The sequence below is a fragment of the Pygocentrus nattereri genome, chromosome 9 (assembly GCF_015220715.1).
Source record: "Pygocentrus nattereri isolate fPygNat1 chromosome 9, fPygNat1.pri, whole genome shotgun sequence".
Lineage (NCBI taxonomy): Eukaryota > Metazoa > Chordata > Actinopteri > Characiformes > Serrasalmidae > Pygocentrus > Pygocentrus nattereri.
In genome coordinates this window covers 6,992,622-7,010,287 of record NC_051219.1, presented here as the reverse complement: position 1 = coordinate 7,010,287, position 17,666 = coordinate 6,992,622, and the positions used below count along the sequence as shown (strand labels likewise).

At 43.6% G+C, this 17,666-nt stretch overlaps 3 protein-coding genes across 3 annotated transcripts in view; 1 reads left to right on the top strand and 2 right to left on the bottom strand.

Moving 5' to 3' along the window:
• The window catches only part of LOC108415618 (protein NLRC5-like), an 802,877-nt gene that overhangs the window by 354,885 nt on the left and 430,326 nt on the right, over positions 1-17,666 (bottom strand).
• The window catches only part of LOC108415395 (NACHT, LRR and PYD domains-containing protein 3-like), an 843,678-nt gene that overhangs the window by 420,561 nt on the left and 405,451 nt on the right, over positions 1-17,666 (top strand). The window lies entirely within an intron of this gene.
• LOC108414878 (NLR family CARD domain-containing protein 3-like) overlaps positions 1-17,666 on the bottom strand; it is a 35,561-nt gene that overhangs the window by 11,059 nt on the left and 6,836 nt on the right. The window contains exons 2-4 of the mRNA XM_037540866.1: positions 13,635-13,808; positions 2,124-2,184; positions 1,160-1,276 (exon numbers count right to left, since the gene is read on the bottom strand). Of these exons, the coding sequence (XP_037396763.1) occupies positions 1,160-1,276; positions 2,124-2,184; positions 13,635-13,808 (352 nt within the window). The remainder of the gene's footprint in view (positions 1-1,159; positions 1,277-2,123; positions 2,185-13,634; positions 13,809-17,666) is intronic.

Below are 17,666 nucleotides of genomic sequence, written 5' to 3'. Positions count from 1 at the left end.
TATATGTTGCTCCAAAACCTGTATGTACCTTTCAGCATTAATGGTGCCTTCACAGATGTCAGTTACTCATGCCATGGGCACTAACACACCCCCACACCATCAGAGATGCTGGCTTTTGAACTCTGCGCTGAAAACAATCCAGACAGTCCTTTTCCTTTTTGGCCCGGAGGATATGATGTCCATGATTTCCAAAAACGGTTTGAAATGTGGACTCATCAGATCACACTTATCCGCTTTGCGTCAGTCCATCTCAGATCTCAGCTCGGGCCCAGAGAAGCCGGCGGCGTTTCTGGGATTTATTGATATATGGCTTTCGCTTTGCATGGCAGAGTTTTAACTTGCACTTGTAGATGGAGCGACGAACTGTGTTCACTGACAGTGGTTTTCTGAAGTGTTCCTGAGCCCATGTGGGAATATCCATTACAGAATGATGTCGGTTTTTAATGCAGTGCTGCCTGAGGGATCGAAGGTCACGGGCATTCAATGTTGGTTTTCCGCCTTTGCCGCTTATTTGCAGAGATTTCTCCAGATTCTTTGAATTTTTTGATGATATAATGGACTGTAGATGATGATATCCATAAATGCATTGCAATTGCACATTGAGAAACGTTGTTCTTAAACTGTTGGACTATTTCCTCACGAAGTTGTTCACAAAGTGGTGAACATCGCCCCATCCTTGCTTGTGAACAACAGAGCCTTTCAGGCATGCTCCCTTTATACCCAATCATGACACTCACCTGTGGAATGTTCCAAACAGGTGTTTTTTTGAGCATTCCTCAAATTTCTTAGTCCTTTGTTGCCCTTGTCCCAACTTCTTTGGATCATGTTGCAGGCATCAAATTGAAAATGAGTAAATATTTGCAAAAAACAATAAAGTTTATCCATTTGAACATTAAATATCTTGTCTTTGTAGTGTATTCAATTGAATATAGGTTGAAAAGGATTTGCAAATCATTGTATTCTGTTTTTATTCATGCTTTACACAACGTCCCAACTTCATTGGAATTGGGGTTGTACATAATTTGTTGCCGAGTAACTTATAAACAGCACAATTCATCTGTGGTAAAATCATAACTCTGGAGCCATTTGAGAATTCTTTTACAGTGGTCTTTTACTCTCTCTATTCAGCGTGGTCACATATCCATGATACTGTACTCACCTCAGTTCAGGTGAAGACTCTCCCTGTTTGAAGTCTATGCCTCTACCCATTGACTGATCCCTCTTCATAGACACACAGCTGGGCTCAGGAGAGTCTGGTCTCTTGCGCTTTCTCAGACTAAAACACATTCAACCATCTGTTAAGAGCCGTAGTCTTTACTGCGTCTCCCACCATCACACAGTGACTTCATCTCTTATTACACTCAGTCATTTCTCTAAACACTCTTTGGAGAAGGTGAAGTGAAAGCTGCTACTTTTTCCTTCTACATTTGGCCGACACACATCAGAGTGACACACGTGTATTACACACTTTCTGTGAATGAATTGAAAATCTTTAAAACTTCACTTTCTTCTTTGGTGTTTTTTTAACACAATATTAATCAAAGTCAGTGCTAAATCTTCAGAAAAGGTTATTTTCCCACATCAGGCTGTCAGATTAGATACTATATAAGCTGTTTTACCCAGAAATGAATGGGCAACAGGGTTAAACACAGATCATATTCCTCATTAAGCTGATATTAATGCAGTAAAACACATATAAACCAAGTTGAAACCTAGTTTCAATTAAAATTTAAGGTGGAATGGGAAAATTCAAAGACGCTGGAGCAATGTGATGCAAGCACAATATTTGTACTTAGCATGTATTTACAATCCTAATTCCAAAATATGGACACTGTTGGGACCCTGTAAAATGAAAACTCTCTTTTGGAACTGGGTTTGTAGTACAGATTAGGGGTGCAGGAAGCATGGATCAGTTTGATTAAGCAGTTACCAGAAAGAAGTTAAGCTCAAAGGTAAAATGACAGCAGTCACTTTTATCAGTGAAATATCCTGACCAATTTGTCTGACTACTGAGATCCTCTGTTCTCTCGATTCTCTATTCACTTTTCTGAGATTCACGTCCAGGTGCACGAGAGTCTCATACAGTCAGTGTAACAACGTTCATGCTTCATGTGAAGTTTCACCTCTTAAGTTCTTCAGTCTTGTGTTCCCCTGAGCCACTTATTTTGGAGGTCAACCTTCCACCTAAAAATGAAAAATTTCCTTAGAATTATGTTACTTGAATCTTCAGCAGGAGCTACAGAAACACTAAACATGTAAGAAAAAACTGTTTGGTTAATGTTTACATTAAGAAATAGTGCAGAATACAGGCGTTACTCATAATAATACATTCATAACAACCTATGAAGGTAAAATTTAAAAGGAAAACTTCCTAAAAACATGAACCGCTTGTTGATGATATGAAAGTGAATTACTCCACATGCTGTAGTGCAATCTTTAAAAATAGTACGTACTACCAACTGTGATGTGTGTTTCTCAGCGTTAAGTGGTTCCTTAGTTATAAAACCCAATAAATGTCTGCTAAATGCATTTAAAGGTTCAAGGGGTTAACAAACTGCAGTTTTCATGGTTAGATGATTATATAAGACTTCCTAGCGTATCTTGTATAAAGCACCTTGTATTCTTACCCTGTACTTTGGTTAATTTTAGTTTGATAGGGTTCCACAAAGAATGCTCTTACAAACACCATTAAGTTTGTGGCGGCACAATATACCACTCTCAATTGAGCTCACCACGCAAACAACTCTTTCCCACAGCAGACACGGCTTTTAATGATCTATTTACTACTGCAGTCCTTCCCCAAACACCCACATAATTCATCCAATAGCATGAATATACATAAACACACAGATACAATATATACAAAGTGCTCACTGCTCTGAAATCAATAAAGGGATTCAGCCATCCAGTGTGCAGTTCCCCATGAGCGAAGGTTGAATGGCAGAGACCCAGCGGTCTCAAGTTCCACGTAAGGTTGCTCAACACTCATCGGTTTCGCTAGCAGTTGAGTTGGCCATCACATCACTCATCCACTGTGTCATCATGGAGTATTTGGCAAACCCGCAGAGCCTTTGCGTCTTTTAATGGGAATAATTCCACCCATTTGGAATAATAATCCACAATAACCATCAGCATAGTGTTCCTGGAATGACTCAAAGGTAAAGGTCACTCCGATCATTTCTCCTGGTTGCTGGACCTTGGGTTGTTGTAATAATCCAGCTGGTTTAGTATTGGAGCTCTTATACTGTTGACAAGTCACACACTCCTTTACATATTTCCAGACATCTCCTCTTATAGTAGACCACCTCCAGCCACCTCCAGAATCTTCCTGAGGGTTTTCATCCGGCCAAGGTGACCCCTAAAAGGGCTATTATGGAAGTACTGTAGGAATTGCCCTGTAATTTCTTCAGGGACCACTAATTGATAATTGTATCCTCCAAACCTGGAAGGCACACCCCGATATAAAACCCCTTGCTGTTCTTGGTAGTGCATTCGACCTATTTTGGTGCTCTGATAAGATTCCTTTACTTGCTCACAGATCTGACTGCTTTTCTGAGCTACACCAATTTCATGCAGCGAGGTTGGCAAATCACACCAATAGGTTCTGGCCATTGCAACACAGAGGTTTCCTTCTAAAATAGACGGAGCTCTTGATAGAGCATCTGTCACAATGTTGCAACAACCGTTCCTATAATGCACTCTGAAGTCAAAAGCTTGGAGTCTTAGAGTCCATCAGGTCAGTCTAGACACAGTCCTGGGGGAGTTGAATGCCCATGTAAGGGCACTATGATCTGTGAAGATATTAAACACCGCTCCCTCCAGATAATGCCACCATTTTTCTACTGCCCATACAATGGCCAAGCATTCTTTCTCGGAGGTGGAATATCTTTGCTCTGCTCCTTGCAGTACCTGAGAGGCATACACGATGACCTCCTACCTCATTTCCTGGGTAAGGACAGCCCCAAGTCCTACATCACTAGCGTCAGTTTGAAATCAAAAAGTGACCTTGGGCCTTGGTCGAGCCAGCACTGGAGCAGATTGAAGAGCCTTTTTCATTTTTGTGAAGGCTTCTTGACAGTCTGCATACCATTCCCAACACATGCCTTTCTTCTTTAAGTTGTTCAGTGGTGCAGACATGTCGGCCAGGTTAGGGATGAATTTATGATACCAGCCAACCAAGCCTAAGAACCTTTGTTTTCGATGTGTTCTTTGATAATGTTCTGCTTTTGGATTGATTTGTGGTAGGCTCTTCTCTTCACAGGAACCTCATCAGTAGTGATGACACGATGTTTTACTACCAGAATGGATCCCAACCTCTCAGTCCAGACTGTCGACCACTTCTGCAGCAATGGTCGTACCACCTCTGGTTGAGAGTTGACCAAGGCATTTGTGGGTAAATTTGTTCAGTCTGTGGCCATATAAAAGTTAACTTTACCGCCCATGTCAGTCCAGCTGAGTGCCATTCTTGATTTTGTGAGGAACTTATGGGATTTCCCGTTCGGCAGGGTATATTTGCTCTGGTGTGGCTGAAGGGACATTTAACTGTTAATTAGAAAGTGCATTGAGTGTACCCAGCAGCTCCTGATCACTCAGTGGCTGAAGAGTCAGGAAGTTTTCACACTGCTTGTTCTGTCCTTATCAGGCGCTCATTTACTTGACTAGACAGACAGCTAACGACAGAATGAATTCCTGAGGCAGAAGTGAGTTTTGAAAGTTTACTCCAATCTTCAGATACACAGAATTCTTCCTTGGGATTCGTAAAACTAAATAAACAAACAGAAATGTACATAAAGGTATGTTTGCTTTGTCTTTCTCCATACACTCACAGTAGCATACGCATTGTATGAGGAAACGAACATGCTAGCTTGCTAGCGCTACATGACTTGCTGAAACTCTTCAGACATTCTATTTACACAAAAAATTATATATTGTTCTCCTGCAAATTAACTTAAGATGCATAAGGCATAAATTGGTCCTTAATACACAAAATTACAAACATTATTAACTTACAAGCAAAGCCTTTCCAAGGGCAAGAACAACCTAAGGATGAGCACCCCTTCACCTTGGCATGGTCTGACTCAACTGAAGTAATGAACTTCCTCCTCTAGCTGAATATGACATCACAGGAAGTTGCATCAACTGAAGGTAAGTGTCAAAATAAAAGCAGGCTTAATAATGAATATTTCCCCCACTAGAAAACACTAGGTGGCGCCAAAACCCAAAAAGGTTCCAATGCCGTGACACTCCCCGCCTGGTATTGTGAGATACCACTACAACTGCAAACTATCTTAAGTGAACGCACAATTAAAGTCTCTAAACACAGTCCTGGGACTCTAAGGTGTCGCGGGACATGAGAAGCACCGTTTCAGATACAGGCCTCTGGTAGGTCTTAGCTGCTCCATTCTTGAAGATCTTGATCTCGACTTTTCTGACCTTACCATCTTTGTCTGGAAAGGTGTTGTGGATGAGCCCAATTGGCCATTCGTTGCGATTCACTTGCTGGTCTTTCAGCAACACCAAATCCCCAACTTGGAGGTTTGGCCGGTCGGCCTGCCACTTCCTCCGGCTCTGAAGCGTCCCAAGATACTCCCGTCTCCATCTGTTCCAAAATATGTCCGCGAGATGCTGCACCTGCCTCCATTGCTGCCTGTGCAGATCTTTTCCGTCAAAACCACCTGGGAAAGGAGGAGGAGAGTAGACCTTTTGGGTAAGGAGCATTGCTGGCGTGAGCAGGAAAGGTGAGTCTGGGTCTGTCGTGATAGGGGACAATGGTCTGGCGTTGATTATGGCTGTTATCTCTGCCATGAGAGTGGAAAGCACTTCATGTGTCAATTGAACATGGCTAGACTGGAGAAACATTGCATCTAGGATGCGTCTGGATATCCCAATCATTCTCTCCCAGCTGCCTCCCATGTGAGAGGAATGAGGTGGGTTGAAGACCCACGTGCAACCTTCTTCTCCGAGGTACCTTCTGATGTTGGACAGGTTCGGGTCTGTCTGCAGGAACCCCAGCTCCCTGCAAGCACCAACAAAATTGGTACCACAGTCTGATCGGATCTGTTTGGCAGGTCCACGCAAGCTGATGAACCTCCGGAAGGCATTAATGAAACTTGAGGAGTCCATTGACTCAATCAGCTCAATGTGGATGGCGCGTGTACTAAGACACGTGAAAAGGACGGCCCACCGCTTGCTGTTTGCATGGCCTCCCCTGGTGCGCCGCGTGACAACTGGCCAAGGACCAAATACATCTAGGCCCACAAAGGTAAAGGGAGGTTCCATGCTCAAGCGATCAGGTGGTAGGTCTGCCATCAGCTGAGTGTTTGCTCGGCCTCTGAGTTTTCTGCAGGTGATGCAGTTGTGCAGGACATGCTTGATCAATCTTCTTGCTCCAATGATCCAATATCCAGCAGATCGCACTGCTCCTTCAGTGAAAACTCGACCCTGGTGCATCACTCGCTGGTGATGGTGCTCTACGAGCAGTTTCGCAACGTGACCCCCTGGAAGAACAAGAGGATGTTTCTCTTTGTATTCCAGATCGCCATGTCTGAGCCGTCCTCCTATTCTAAGCATTCCTTCTTTATCACAGTAGGGACTGAGTTTGTGCAGAGGACTGTGAGTGGGGATGTCTTTTCCACCAGCTATGCAGGTAAGTTTTTCCTTGAAGGCCTCTTTCTGCACACTTTTGATGATTACTTTTACTGCTTTTGCCAGCTCTTCAACGCTGCGTGGCTGTTTGCAGTAATGCCATGAGCGGCATGTCTGATCCTGAGCTTTGTTTTTGACGGATTGGACAATGTGGACTAGCAAGCTCATGGCCCTAATCAGCCTCTTCCATGAAGAAAACCGTTCGAACCTCTGACATCCAAGCTGAGGCCAATTGATGAGCAGGTGAGTGGCAGTTGCTCGTACCTCTGCATCCCAATCAGCGTCAATGAGTTCATAGGCGTCTGAGTCTGGGTCTCTGTTGGCATGTGACAAGAAGGCAGGTCCCTTGAGCCAGGCGCTGTCACTCAACATGGCTGCAGACACAGACCGAGTGCCTATGTCGGCTGGGTTAGAGTTTGTGGAGACATAGTGCCACTGCTTGGGTTCTGACAATCTTCTGATACGTTGCACCCTGTTGCCAACATATACATAGAACCTCCTGGTCTGGTTACTAATGTATCCAAGGACTACACGACTGTCTGTGTAGAATTCAACAGCATTCAGATCGATGTCCAATTCACTGGTGATGACCTCTGCGATTTCCACAGCTAAAACAGCAGCACCCAGTTCTAATCTGGGGATGGTGTGCGCAGACTGTGGAGCTAGTTTAGCTTTGCCCTGTACAAATCCAACATGAGGCTTCTCTTCTGCATCAATGACTTTGAGATAGGCGACAGCTGCAATAGCTTTCACTGAAGCATCTGCGAAAACATGTAACTCTTTCCTTGTAGCCGTTGACACTGAAGTAGCAGCATAAGGTCTTCGAATCTGTAACTGCTGAAGATCACTGAGAGAATCTCTCCATGCGCTCCATTCAGCTTCCCTGTCTGCAGGAAGAGGAGAGTCCCAATCCAAAGCCTTCCTGGAGAGTTCTCTGAGCAGCATCTTTCCCTGAATTGTGACTGGCGCAGCAAACCCCAGTGGATCAAATAGTCCGTTGATGGTGGCTAGGACACCTCTCCGTGTGTAGGGCTTGACTGTGTCAGTCACTTGGAAGGTGAACGTGTCCTCAGTTAAGTTCCACCTTAGGCCTAGGCTTCGCTGAATAGGTGTTGCATCAGCATCTAGGTTGAGTTCTTTGAGCCCTTTGGCGCGGTCGTCGACAGGAAATGCTTCCATAACTTCCCTGCTGTTGGATGCCACTTTGTGGAGACGGATGTTAGATATGGCAAGCATCTTCTGTGTCCGTTTCAATAGATCGATTGCCTCGCTGGCTGTGGGTCGTGACAAAAGCCCATCATCCACATAGAACTCCCTCTCAGTGAAGCAGCGCGCATCAGAGCCAAATTCCTCTTCGCCATGAGCTGCAGCGCGTCGAAGTCCGTATATGGCAACTGAAGGAGAAGGACTGTTGCCGAATACATGAACCTTCATGCGATACTCACAGAGGTCATCGGCGGGATCATTGTGCTTGTGCCAGAAGAATCGCAGGAAATCTCGGTGGTCCTCCCTGACAACAAAACTATGAAACATCTGTTCTATGTCCACAGTCACTGCAACGGCTTCACGTCTGAACCGCAACAAAACACCGACCAAGCTGTTATTTAGGTCAGGTCCAGACAGCAGGACGTCATTGAGTGAAACGCCATGGCTCTTCGCACTTGAGTCAAAGACCACCCTGATTTGGTCAGGTTTCTGCGGGTGGTAAACTCCAAAGATCGGTAAATACCAGCACTCTTTCCCAGCTGGGAGAGGAGGAGCCTGCTCAGCGTGGTCACGATCCAAGATGTTCTGCATGAAAGTGACAAAGTGCTTCTTCATTTCAGGTCTTTTCTCCAGAGTGCGTTGGACAGAAGCCAGCCGCGTGAGTGCCTGGTCGCGACTGTGAGGTAGGCGTTCGCGAGGTGTTCTGAATGGAAGTGGGGCAACCCAGCTGTTTGCATTGTCCATGAACATCTCTTTCCCCATAAGCTCTAGGAACAGTCTGTCTTCCACCGAAAGTCCTATCTTGCTGTCATCTTTGGTTGTTTCAAAGACTGTGCTTCCTAGTGTACACTTGAAAGATCTGCGAAGGTCTGGAACGGCTGTCTGTTCAGACAGGGACCCAAACTTTTCTTTGACATAAAGCTTGTTAGGACAAGGGCTGAAGAAGGAAGGGCGTTTGTTTTCTAGGATGTTGGTGTGGTAAGTTTGAATAGCTGCAGGCCTGTGAGTGCTCCCTAAGCAGACGTCACCTACGATGACCCATCCCAGGTCCACTCTCTGTGCATATGGAGTATCATGTGGACCATTCCGCTGCTCTCTCACTTTGTGGACTCTTAGTAAGTCGCGACCCAACAACAGGAGGATCTTGGCCTCAGGATCCAGTGATGGGATGGAGTGAGCTATGGGTTTGAGGTGAGTGTGATATAAAGCCGCTTCAGGAGTTGGGATCTCAGCACGGTCGCTTGGAATGTTGCTGCGTTCAATTAGCGTGGGCAAGGTGAGCGTTGTAGTTCCATCTAGTGACTGCACAATGAACCCTGTGGCTCTTCTACCCATCATCTCTGTTGTCCCAGCACACGTACGCAGTGTGAAGGGTGAGTCTGATCCCTTGATGTTGTACATGTCAAAGAAGTCAGGTCTTGCAAGAGACCGGTTACTTTGGTCATCTAGAACCACATAAGCTCTTGTCACTCTCTCTGGGTGTGCTTCAGGAAAGACCTTTACTAAGCAGATCTTGGAGCAGGACCGTGGACTTTGACCCTCTCCGCACACCTCGGTGCAGCTTGACTCGACAGTTAATGGTGGTGTTTCTTCCGTGCTCTCCCCGCCATGCCCAGATGTCGCCGGTGGCGGTCCAGGATGGAGAGCTGAGACGTGATTCTCACTATCACACTCCCTACACTTAATGACTGCGGTGCACTCTTTGGCCATGTGACTTGTTGAGGAGCAACATCTAAAACAGACACCGATGTCCTTCAAAAGGGCTTTACGTTCCTCTAAGGGTTTGCTGCGGAACCCTCTGCAGCGCTTGAGAGGGTGCGGCTTCTTGTGAAGGGGACATTGCTTCTCAACATCACCAGCTTTGTGGCCTGAAACCTCCCACTTCACTTTCTCCTGTGATATATCTGTCTTGTGGGTAAACACTAGACTCTTCTGCGGTTTCTTAGCAGTAGCGCTTTGCTTTAGGTACTCTGTGTTACCAGGTTGCAGCCTGAAACCCGGATCATTGCGTGCTCGTGCCTCATCACAGACGAACTCACAGAAGAAGGAGAACGGAGGGAAGGTTACACCATGAGTGGCCTTGTACTTGAAGCCCTGTCTAAGCCACCGCTCTTGGAGGTTGTATGGTAATTTCTCCACTATAGGAGCGACACCACGTGCAGTGTCTAAGTAGCTAAGGCCAGGGAGATAGCCTTCTAGCTTTGCGGCTTCTAACTCATGAAGGAGGTCACTGAGTTCTCTCAGCTTCACTGGATCCTTGTTGGTGACCTTTGGGAAGTTTGTGAGCCTGTCGAAGAGTGACTTCTCTATAATCTCTGGAGAACCGAAGCATTCCTCCAAGCGTTCCCAAGCCTTGGTCAATCCGGTAGAGGGGTTACCTACATGCACAGCTCGTATTCTCCTGACATGCTGTGCAGATTCTCGCCCTAACCACTTAATCAGGAGGTCCAGCTCTTCACTGGCACTGAGGTGTAATCCAACGATGGCGTTGATGAATGATGATTTCCACGCCCAATAGGTCTCAGGAGAATCATCAAACTGTGAGAGGCCGGAGGTAATCAGATCTCTGCGTGCCAAGTATCTAGCTACATCGCTAATGTCTGGACTGCCATCTACTGGCTGTTGTGAAACACCTTTGAGAGGTGAGAATTGTCCTGCACCAGCTGTAGATCGCCATGGAGATGTGTGATGAGGTATAGTCTTGGTGGGTTGCGGTGCTGGTCTGGCAAGTTCAGGCGTTTTAGAAGAATGAGCTTCAACTGTGAACTCAGTAAGACGCTGTCTTGGGGGAGACTCAGTTTTCAGCACATGAATTATTGGTGATATGGGTTGTGCGCGTGGCTTAACATCTTCTGTTAGCTGTAGCTGAACATACTGACGTGTTCTCTCTTCCACTTCTTGCAGGAATGATTTATCATCAACCACTTCAGACTCCTCTGCTGCTTCAAGCACACTAGCTTCTGCTAAGGCAGCTATCACCTCCTTTTCATGTCTGAGTGTGTTCAATCTAGCTTCGATTCGTGCTTTTTCAATCAGAACATCTGACTCCTTCTTAGCAAATTCAGCCCTTGCGCGGGCTGCCTCCACCTTAGCATAAGCTGCGGCTATGGCTCTGCTGCTAGCTGATGATTTGCTTGACGAAGATTTACTGGAAGATGCATGAGCAACTGACCTTGTTTCCACAGTAGAGTGATGTGCTGACCCTTCCAATGCTTTTTTCCCATCCATCATTCAGATGTGCGAACCGGGTATGAGCAGCGGTGATGATGATGAGAAGTAGGACGACAATTGAAGATTACTCTCCTTGTAAAGTTCTGCCCGCTGTGCTGGATGCTTTTTTACTGTTCTGTCCTTATCAGGCGCTCATTTACTTGACTAGACAGACAGCTAACGACAGAATGAATTCCTGAGGCAGAAGTGAGTTTTGAAAGTTTACTCCAATCTTCAGATACACAGAATTCTTCCTTGGGATTCGTAAAACTAAATAAACAAACAGAAATGTACATAAAGGTATGTTTGCTTTGTCTTTCTCCATACACTCACAGTAGCATACGCATTGTATGAGGAAACGAACATGCTAGCTTGCTAGCGCTACATGACTTGCTGAAACTCTTCAGACATTCTATTTACACAAAAAATTATATATTGTTCTCCTGCAAATTAACTTAAGATGCATAAGGCATAAATTGGTCCTTAATACACAAAATTACAAACATTATTAACTTACAAGCAAAGCCTTTCCAAGGGCAAGAACAACCTAAGGATGAGCACCCCTTCACCTTGGCATGGTCTGACTCAACTGAAGTAATGAACTTCCTCCTCTAGCTGAATATGACATCACAGGAAGTTGCATCAACTGAAGGTAAGTGTCAAAATAAAAGCAGGCTTAATAATGAATATTTCCCCCACTAGAAAACACTAGGTGGCGCCAAAACCCAAAAAGGTTCCAATGCCGTGACACTGCTCAATGAAGTTAGTGACATCTGATGAACTCGTGGATTCTCCAAAATTAGGGAAGTCCATACGAATAGGTGGTACAGAGGGTGGATTCAGAGCCACAGAGCTGGCTTCAGTGGGAAAGTATTTCTCAGCAAAAGTGGATGTTGTGAGGGGCTTTAAAAGCTTTCGAGGACTCCTGCGCGAGGTTTCTCTCAATTTTTCCTCCCAGACACGATCATGGCGATGGACACAGTCGACAATTGTGCGGCTAAACCTGTCATCTATATACTCCTTCATGTTGACAGACAGTTTGTCAACTGTCTCCATCGCCGTGATCATGTGTGGGAGGAAAAATTGAGAGAAACCTCACGCAGGAGTCCTCGAAAGCATTTAAAGCTGCACAGAAGAACCATAGTATGGTTTGAGGTCTACAACATTAGCATTGTCCACTTTCATTTTCTCTGTACCCCATCTCACCCTGTAATTGTTGGGACCTAACTTTTTCTCAACCTTAGCGGGACCTTTCTATCTAGGTGCAAGTTTACCTGAGAACTTAGCTGAGGCGTCAGACAGTGGATGTGTCCGAATCCAGACCGGATCCCCAACCGCAAACTGTACACATCTGCGACGGACATTATAATACCTGGCCTGTCTGGACCTAGCCACACCCACATGTCTTTCCACCTCCCTTAGTAGGGCCATGTGATTCTGTAAAGTGTTGTATGCCGCCATGGGTTGTGTAGGTGCACAATGATGAATTATAACAAAATAGCTTAGAATCTCTAAAAGTCTTTGCAGTTTGTTACAGATTAATTAGGTCTATATTTAAAAAATAAATACTTGATTAAAAGTCAAATTTATGAGAAAATTACTCAATTAATAGTGTATATTTAGTGACAGTCCTACTGCTCATTAACTGCCTGAACCTCTAGATACAGTTAATATCGCATATACAGCTGAACATTTCCATGATTACAATCATCAGCAACTATAGCAGTTTCTCCGTTTTTAATTGTCTTTACTGATTTATATTCCTCTGGTGACCACACTGATTACTTCACACAGTGATGAACTGACCAAACGAAAGTCTCTGATGATGTTTTATCTATAAGATGAGGAGTTAATGTATTTTTCTAGATGCATTTTTAAGTTTAATAAATAGCGGCCAGTTTATTCTAAAAGAACAAAGCAAGAAGAAAATAGTGCCCCAGTGTTTAGCTAAGATTAGCTAGCTAGTCACCTGCCTCCTCAGGCTGAAGTTAAGCTGTGAAAAGCTGAGATCTCAGGAGGTTCTGTGTTTAGCAGCTGATACTAACACCATTTTCTTTAGTTCATTTGAAAATGATGAAGATGATGGTTTGGATAAAGTCTGTTCCTGCTAAAATATGTTCTCCTCCTAACGTTCTCCTCTTTCTGTCTCCACTGAACTGGATGTCTCTGTAGTGTCTTTCAGTGGGAGCTGCTCTGTTTTGCTAGGTTTTTTGACTGGATTTCGGAGTCTTTTAAATCTAATTGCACTTTCTTCTGATAAGCTAATTTATTTTTAGCCTGTAACAGAAAAGTAAATCAAAAATAAGTAAAAGTATTTAATTTAATTTATTCCAAAAAGTACTGTCACAGGGAAAAATCTACTCAAGTACAGTAACACAAATGTTTTGTTATTTTCAGCTTCTGCTAATGCTGAAAGTTATGATATATTCTGCAGCTCTAGTCTGTTGACCCCTGTTTTCTGTTCCAGCTATAACCTACTCTGCTTAACACTGATCACTATTTTCAATATTTTTTTAAATTATGAGGGTATTACAGTAAGCTTCATCAAATATCTGATGTTGTCATTTACTTACCACCTAAATGTTGATGCTTCCGTCTTCTTTCAAGATCTTCCATCTCATTGTCTGTGTTGGTGTACCCTCTACCCGCATTGGCTGCTGCCTGTTTTTCAAACTTGGCTATAAGTTGTCTCACTTTGTTGCCTGATTCACTCTTTCCTGCACCCACAACTTTGAGGTCCTGCTGCCCTGAAAAAGTAAAATGAAGATATTCAAACTCAAATTTTCTCTGATCAGATGATACAAAATTGAGCTTTCTGGGAACTAACACTCAAGATGTGTGTGGTGTAAAAAGAAAGTGGTCATACAGAAAAGAACCTAATCCCCACTCTTAAGTGTGGTGGGGTATATGTGATGTTTATGGGCTGTTTAACCTCTTAAGGCCCTATACAATTTGTTAGATACATGGCATTTCAAGACTTTAAATGGAATTCTAACAGCCAAAAGTGGATTGTGGTTGGATCTTCCAGAACCCGTCTAAATCCACACAAATGCTTCAATTACCACAGAATCAAGCTTTTATCATGCCCATCCCAGGCACCTGACCTAAACTGCACTGAAAACCTGGGGGGTGTTCTGAAGAGGACAATTGCAAAGAGAGGACATAGAATCTGGAGAGATTCTGTGTTGAGCAGTGCTCTCAGATTCCTCACACTGTGTTCTCTGATGTGAAAAAGCATCATTGGTGAAGACTCACTGATGTTATATTGGCAAAGGGAGGTCAAATAAAGAGAAAAATTCAGGGTTGCCAGCAAGTGACACCTGTTGTTTTTCGAAAAGATAAATCATTTTCTTGTAGACAAAATTAACTTTAATTAAAGTCCTAAACAGGTCAGTGTGCATTCTTACTTTAATTGAAGGTTAGATGTCTTTCATATTTTCAGCATGAGCTAATTAATCACAAAGACATTTGTGAAAAGGGGCTGGATATTACAGCAAGACAATTATCCACAACATACATCAAAATCAACCTTGAATTAATTCAAGAAATAAATGGTAAACATTTTGAAATGACATTCACCATTCCCAGATTGAAATATTTGAACATTATGTATTTAGACCTTAAATGTGGTTTACATACAAAGTCTATAGATTATTTCTGATCTAGAAGTGTTCTGCGAAGAAAAATGGAAAAATATCCTAAAACACGAAAAGCAGAAAGACTGTTAGCTGGCTAAAAGAAATATTTGGAGGCTGTAATTTCAGCCAAAGAGGATCTTACTATATATCAGAGGTGGTCACGTCAAACTTTTGAATTTAAAAAAAAACAAAAAACTTCATAGTTGGTTTTTGGTAGTTTTGATTTGTGGGGGACCAAGGGGGCGGTGGGGGGTGTCTGGATTCATGAGGGGAGCTTGATATTAGAGGTGCCAGTAAGCAACTGCTACACCATTTAAGAGGGAATTAAAAATGAAAACACTAGGCTAATAAATGAAAAGCCAACTCCATCTTCACTTGTGTTCTAAAATAAAATAAGCCAAGTAGGAGCAGAGTAACAGATACTGTGCTGTGAAAAAGTATTTGATTTCTCCTTTTTTGCTAATTTGTCACACATACAGTGGTATGCAGATTTGCCTTTATAAATCATTGGTTGTTTGGATGAGCAATTTCAGTTAAATATATCATATAGCAGATGAACACAGTGATATTTAAACTAAATTAGGCAGGTGCATAACTTTGGGCACCGTTGTCATTTTATTGATTTGAATACCTTTAGCACTAAGTATTGGAACACAAAATTTGTTTTGTAAGCTCAGCGACCCTTGACCTACAGTCATGGCCAAAAGTTTTGAGAATGATACAAATATTAATTTTTACAAAGTCTACTGCTTCCGTTTTTATAATGGCAATTTGCATATACTCCAGAATGTTATAAAGAGTGATCAGCTTAACAGCAATTAATTGCAAAGTCAATATTTGCCTAGAAAATGAACTTTATCCCCCAAAACACATTTCAACTTCATTGCAGCCCTGCCTTAAAAGGACCAGCTAACATCGTTTCAGTGATTGCTCCATTAACACAGGTGTGGGTGTTGATGAGGACAGGGCTGGAGATCAATCTGTCATGATTAAGTAAGAATGACACCACTGGACACTTTAAAAGGAGGCTGGTGCTTGGCATCATTGTTTCTCTTCTGTTAACCATGGTTATCTCTAAAGAAACACGTGCAGTCATCATTGCACTGCACAAAAATGGCCTAACAGGGAAGAGTATCGCAGCTAGAAAGATTGCACCTCAGTCAACAATCTATCGCATCATCAAGAACTTCAAGGAGAGAGGTTCCATTGTTGCCAAAAAGGCTCCAGGGCGCCCAAGAAAGACCAGCAAGCGCCAGGATCGTCTCTTAAAAGTGTTTCAGCTACGGGATCGGGCTACCAGCAGTGCAGAGCTTGCTCAGGAATGGCAGCAGGCAGGTGTGAGTGCATCTGCACGCACTGTGAGGCGGAGACTCTTGGAGCAAGGCCTGGTCTCAAGGAGGGCAGCAAAGAAGCCACTTCTCTCCAGAAAAAACATCAGGGACAGACTGATATTCTGCAAAAGGTACAGGGAGTGGACTGCTGAGGACTGGGGTAAAGTCATTTTCTCTGATGAATCCCTTTTCCGATTGTTTAGGACATCTGGAAAACAGCTTGTTCGGAGAAGATGAGGTGAGCGCTACCACCAGTCTTGTCTCATGCCAACTGTAAAGCATCCTGAAACCATTCATGTGTGGGGTTGCTTCTCAGCCAAGGGAATCGACTCTCCCGCAGTCTTGCCTAAAAACACAGCCATGAATAAAGAATGGTACCAGAATGTCCTCCGAGAGCAACTTCTCCCAACCGTCCAAGAGCAGTTTGGTGATCAACAATGCCTTTTCCATTATGATGGAGCACCTTGCCATAAAGCAAAGGTGATAACTAAATGGCTCAGGGAACAAAACATAGAGATTTTGGGTTCATGGCCTGGAAACTCCCCAGATCTTAGTCCCATTGAGAACTTGTGGTCAATCATCAAGTGACGGGTGGACAAACAAAAACCTACAAATTCTGACAAAATGCAAGCATTGATTGTACAAGAATGGACTGCTATCAGTCAGGATTTGGTCCAGAAGTTGATTGAGAGCATGCCAGGGAGAATTGCAGAGGTCCTGAATAAGAAGGGTCAACACTGCAAATATTGACTTGCTGCATTAACTCATTCTAACTGTCAATAAAAGCTTTTGTTACTCATAATATGATTGCAATTATATTTCTGTATGTGATAAAAACATCTGACAAACACACATAAAAACCAGAGGGCAGCAAATCATGTGAAAATATAATATTTGTGTCATTCTCAAAACTTTTGGCCATGACTGTACATACACAGGTGAATCCATTTATGAGAAAGGGTTAAATTGGCCAACTGCAAGTATTTCTCCTCTTTGTATCTTCTTTGAAGGGTGGCAACATGGGAGCCTCAAAACAACTCTCAAATGACCTGAAAAAAAGAATGTTCAACATCATGGTTTAGGGGAAGGATACAAAAAGCTATCTCAGAGATTTCAGCTGTCAGTTTCCACTGTGAGGAACACAGTGAGGAAATGGAAGACCACAGGCACAGTTCTAGTTAAGGCCTGAAGTGGCAGGCCAAGAAAAATCTGAGATGGGCAGAGGCGAAGGATGGTGAGAACAGCCATAGTTAACCCACAGACCAGCTTGCTGCAGATGGTGTCACTGTGCATCGTTCAACTCTTCAGCGCACTTTGCACAAAGAGAGGCTGTATGGGAGAGTAATGCAGAAGAAGCCTTTTCTGCGCACAGGCCACAAACAGAGTCGCTTGAGGTATGCTAAAGCACATTTGGACAAGCCAGCTTCATTTTGGAATAAGGTGCTGTGGACTGATGAAACTAAAATTGAGTTATTTGGACACAGCAAAAAAGAACACAGCATTCCAAAACAAACACTTGCTACCCAGAGTAAAATTTGGTGGCAGTTCCATCATGCTGTGGGGCCGTGTGGCCAGTGCGGGTACTGGGAATCTTGTTAAAGTTGAGGGTCTCATGGATTCCAGTCAATATAAGCAG